The 5,043-nt window shown below is 42.5% G+C and overlaps 1 protein-coding gene across 3 annotated transcripts in view; it reads right to left on the bottom strand.

Moving 5' to 3' along the window:
* Positions 1 to 4,415: 4,415 nt before the first annotated feature.
* Positions 4,416 to 5,043, bottom strand: part of ldlrad4a (low density lipoprotein receptor class A domain containing 4a) — a 79,813-nt gene continuing 79,185 nt past the window's right edge. For all 3 annotated transcript variants that reach the window (XM_072675668.1, XM_072675669.1, XM_072675670.1), the window contains one exon: positions 4,416 to 4,971. In XM_072675668.1, coding sequence (XP_072531769.1) covers positions 4,432 to 4,971 — 540 coding nt within the window. In that variant the 3' untranslated portion in view covers positions 4,416 to 4,431. The remainder of the gene's footprint in view (positions 4,972 to 5,043) is intronic.

Consider the following 5,043-nt stretch of genomic DNA (forward strand, 5'->3'; position numbering starts at 1 on the left):
TTGTTTTTTTTTTCCCTTTATGCTTTTTTAAATTTTTTAAATATTTTTTTTATAGTCACCTTTTCCTGTAAAAGTATTGCAATAACAGACGTCAGGCTGAAAACTGATGACATCACGATTACTTAAATAATAATAATAATATATATATATATATATATGTATATATATAAAAAAGGCATAAGTACACAGCAGTGTCTCCTCACTTACTTGAACTTGGTTCTTCTGGAAAAAAAAAAAAAAAAAAAAAAAGAAAAAGAAAGGTCTGTAGACCATGTTGTGTAATATAGTCCTGTAACATCCGAGTTAAAAATCAAGTCAAATGATACACACGCACACACACACACACGCGCGCGCTGCTGGGGTGTTTCAAATCCGTGGAACGAGGTGCTGAATGTGAGCCCCCACAAAATCTTCACTCACCAATCCATTCATTCCTCTGTCTCACTCATCCATTCATCCATTCGTTCGTTCAAGCCAGTACAGGAGGGAGCGCGGCCTGGTGGGGTCTTCCGAGAGGAGGCTGCTGATTGGACCAAAAAGATGACGGAACGAACATGCAGAACCAATCAGTACAGTCTGTGGATCAGAAGGCCAGAGCACACACCACTGTGTTCTTTTTTTTTTTTTACCAAGAAATAATGACAAATTATGGGAAAATAACAAAATAAAAGTCCCTTTAGATGGGTTGACGTCACTTGGTGTGACCCATCAGCTTCAGAATCCGTTTAAAGTCCTGTGTCCCGTTCATTTACCGTGCTTTCTGCCGCTGGTTGCACGCAGAATCTTTTGCCCCCCTTTTTTTCATTTTACGCTCAGTTAGGGCTGGGTATCGAGTCAAAAGTCAATGCTTGCATGTATAGACAGGAAGTACTTCAATCTTATTGAGCACTGAAACAGGGCCTGCTAGGTCACCCAGTACAGAATCCCAGTACCCAAGTCTTCTCCAACATCCGGGAGCCAATAAGCATGCTTGTTCCAAAATCGAGGCTACTGACTGGCTGCCTAAATACCACTCCGTATGCATGCCGGCAACGTCAGCACTTCGTAACACAGTGTTGGTTCAAAAAAGGAAAAGAGCACAGAGAGATATCATTTTTTTAAATATAAGGTTTATTATTCTTTTTAAATATATTTATGTAAAGCAATATAGGACTTTAACTTAAGTATTTTTTTCTCTATTTTTTTATAAGAAGGTACCGAAAAAAAAATGTAAAAAAAAGTCGTCGCGCTCAGGAATCGATATCAAACTCAAAGTTATTGGTACTGGTATCTGTATTTAAAAAAAAGAAAAATTAAAATAAAAAGAAAAATATCGGAATGATACCCAGCCCTAAAACTCGACAGGATTCCGTCTTTTAACCAAGAAAAAAAACTGTGGTAGAATGAACAAAATCAAAGTCCCTTTAGTTGAGTTGACTTCGCTTGATATGATCCACCGGCTTCATAGTCCGTTAAAGTCTCTGTCCTGATCTGTCCGTGTCCCGTATCTATAACCATGGTCAAGTTCTCGTGTTGTTTTCTGCCGTTAGTCGAGCGGATATAATAAGTCCAAACATCTAGCAGATAATAAAATACGAAAAAAAAGTAAAAAAAAAACAAAAAAGTCAAATAAATAAATGGCAAGCGCTGGCATTGATAATTATTTCTCTGGAAGTAACAAAAGCAGCAGCTAGTTTCTCATCCTGTGTACAACTGCCTTTATATCAGAATATTTGTTTCATCATCACATAACAGATTTTGCATTTACTTTACGGTATAGGAAAAAATAGAAGAAGTCTTTTTTTTCTTTCTGGTTTGTATTTATGTGACCATACTGTAGCGTTATTTTTGCAAACTCGACTCGGTTTTACAAAAAAAGACAAAGCACAATTCCGTAGGCATTCACAAAACTCGATGCCGCCATGTTAAAGTTTTCTTCTTCTTTTTTTTAATATTATCTATACATTATATTACAGTATTAACATTGTTCTCTTGTGGTTGTTCTACCCATTGGGTAGGATATGTGCATAATATTTTCAAGTTATATACAGCACAGTACAAATAAACAAAGTCGGACTACTGAAAAAGCACCGTAAGAAGTGAGGCACAACGAAGGTGGGGTTTTTTTGTTTGTTTTTCTTTCTCTTTTAGGGGGAAGGGGGAGTTTTTTTTTTTAAGAGTGCAAGTGGGTTCCTATGCCTGCTTTAGCACGACCTGCTTTAGGCACCAATTTTGCTCGAAGTAACATGCAAACCTCTCGACTGAAAACGGAAAAGAAAAAAAACATATATATATATATATATATATATATATATATATATATATATAAATGACTGTAACTATGACACAAAATGATGAGCGAAAGAAGACAAACATCAAAAAAAAAAGAAGAAAAAGAAAAAGCACAAACGTCTGGGTGTAAAATGTAAATCAACATTTGTTTGAAAAAGTGAAAAGGAAGTGGACGCACTGGACAAATGGACAGCAGCAGCAGCAGCAGCAGCATAGCAGCAGCGGTAATACACGCACAAACACACACCGCACACTCAGACAGAGTGATGGAGCAGAGAGCGAGGAGAGAGAGAAGTCTCAGTCCAGACAGAAAAAAAGAATAGAATACACAGTGTCAAATGTTTGGGGACACCTTGCTTCTTATATGTTCATATCAACCCAGGTAGTAATTCGGAAAGCAGGAACAGCAGTTACCGTATATATCTCGGTATAACTATAATAAATCTCCCACCCAGGCTCCGCCCACATACGTGTTTTACTGTAGCTATTGTTGCTATTGTAGCTTCATAGTGGGCGGAGCCTGGACAGATCGACGGCTAACAATAGCAAGCGCGTGGATTTAGAAATATAAATATTAAAAAATTGCTAAAAAATATATGTATAATACAGACAATAATTCCTCTGCTGTAATGTAAGAATTGACCGGATAGCTGACTGCCCGCTGACTGGGCCAGTTTTGAGTCAAACAGGTTTTCTGCTATTTTCAGTACGAGGAGAGACCCTGGACCCCGGTGGAATGACTGTCCATGGCAATAAACCAGCGCTCATGTCGGAAAACTCGGAAGTGTTCCTTAACCGGGCTGGGTTGCGGTAAACCAGGCGGTAAAATCTGCGAAAGCCAGGCGTTCCCATCAGACTCCTCACATCCAATAAATACTTGACGACATACAAATCAGATACATTTTAGGTTGGCCGTTCTTAAATGGCAGGCCACAGACCAGTGGTTCTGAAAGCACGTCTCAATAACAATCAGTGGGTCCGGAAAAAGCATTCCCGTCGCGTAGGGACGAGTGTGTTGCGCTCTTACTAAGGGCAGGAAAGGGGCATCCGGATCCAAAAAAAACAAAAAAGAGCTGTTCCGGAAGCTAGAGCGCGAAGAAATACTGAATACCTACACGGAACCTTTGGCCGGGACTTCGGAGAGCGTCTGTGAGGTGGTCTAGACGCCAAACTGAGGAGTAACAAAGGAACACATAGAACACGCTACACTGCTTGACGACGCGGCGGATGACCCCCTTGCATTTGGACCCCGTGAAAATGCTGAAATTGGAGAGGTTTAAAGTGCTATTTTTTTTTATGACAGGATGAAATATTACGAAATAAAATATAAACGAGAAGCAAAAGACCAACCTCTGAACAGTTCGCTTGAACCCTTGTGTTTAAGTGCCTTGTAGTTTAGTAGTGGAGGTTTTTTTTTTAGGCTGGATCAGAGTCTACATCTCCCCCGTGTTTTGATAGGATGCAAGAATAAGACGAAATAAAACATCTGCAACTGAGAAGTGGATCCTAAGATGCTCTAAAGGACTTGAAGAGTGTGAACAGAAACAAAGGTCAGCTATTTTCAGATATTTTAAACAAGTTAGTGCAACTTAGATTTTTTTTTTTTGTTGGGTTTTTTTTTCCCCTCTCTTCTCCCGCCGTTGACGTGACACTCATCACATCACCGAGATTTAGGTCATTGCATGAATAATGGCACTCAAATTCTGGATCTCGATTCGCTATGAAAACAGTATTTTTGTGCACAGATCTTAAAAATGTAAAACAAACGAAATCGATCCTATAAACCCGCGCAGACTCACTCACACGTCGGTCTGCGGCAACGTTCGGGTCACTTTAAATAAGGGAGAAAATAAAAATAAAAAAAGAAGCGTTACAAAACCAAACAAACAAACAAACGGACAGAAAAAGTAGCCAACAAGCCCGAACATCCACATCCGCACAAGGCCCACGAGAGTTGTAGCAAAAAAAAAAAAATATACAAAAGAGATATTTTCTGAAGCTTGGTTCCTCGATTTGTTTCTCAATTTTGAAATTGTGCAAGGGAGCGCATAGAGGGAAGCCACGCCCGCTCGCTCACCATGCGGGGGCGGGGACAAACAGCTCCGCCCCTCCCTCACTCTCCCACCCACCCACCCCTCCCCCTCTGTGCCTTCCATTAAGTCACACTGGTTTGTCTCGTCGGTTGTCCTTCGCCACCTTGACGGACGCGGGCGTGGTTGTGCTTGCGCCGGTCTGTGTGGGTCGGCTGGCCGTCCGCTGGTTGGACGGAGGTGCGTTATTGCTGTGCTGGTGCAGGAAAGAGGCAGAGCCTGGGTAGGACTGGCCAATCACCTCGCTGTAGGTGGGCGGCGGCCCTTCCATGCGCGAGTTCGAAGCACTCTTGCCAGAGTTGCTGCTCGGAGGCCGGGGTCCGCCCCCGTGCACATAAACGTCTATCAGATCGCTATCGAAGATGGTCCGGTTGGGCGGCGCCCGCACGGAGGCACGGCTCAGCTCCAGCTGCTGCTCGGGGTCCCTCAGCTGCAGGGTGCAAGGGCCCTTGTAGGGGGGCAGCTCCTCGCCGTCCGACAGGCAGATGGTGGGGGGTAAGTCGATGTCCTGCTGCAGGTACGGGTAAGTGGGCTGGAAGCGGCAGAATCTGTCCCTTTGCATAAAGGAGGGCGGGTTGAAGCGCTCCCCGCTCCGCGGCCCGTACATCACCTGCATACGAAAATGTGAGAAGACGACGTTTAACAACAATAATGAGCAGCTACAACATCCTTCACCATCTGT

This window comes from Salminus brasiliensis, chromosome 3, assembly GCF_030463535.1.
Source record: "Salminus brasiliensis chromosome 3, fSalBra1.hap2, whole genome shotgun sequence".
NCBI classification, from domain to species: domain Eukaryota; kingdom Metazoa; phylum Chordata; class Actinopteri; order Characiformes; family Bryconidae; genus Salminus; species Salminus brasiliensis.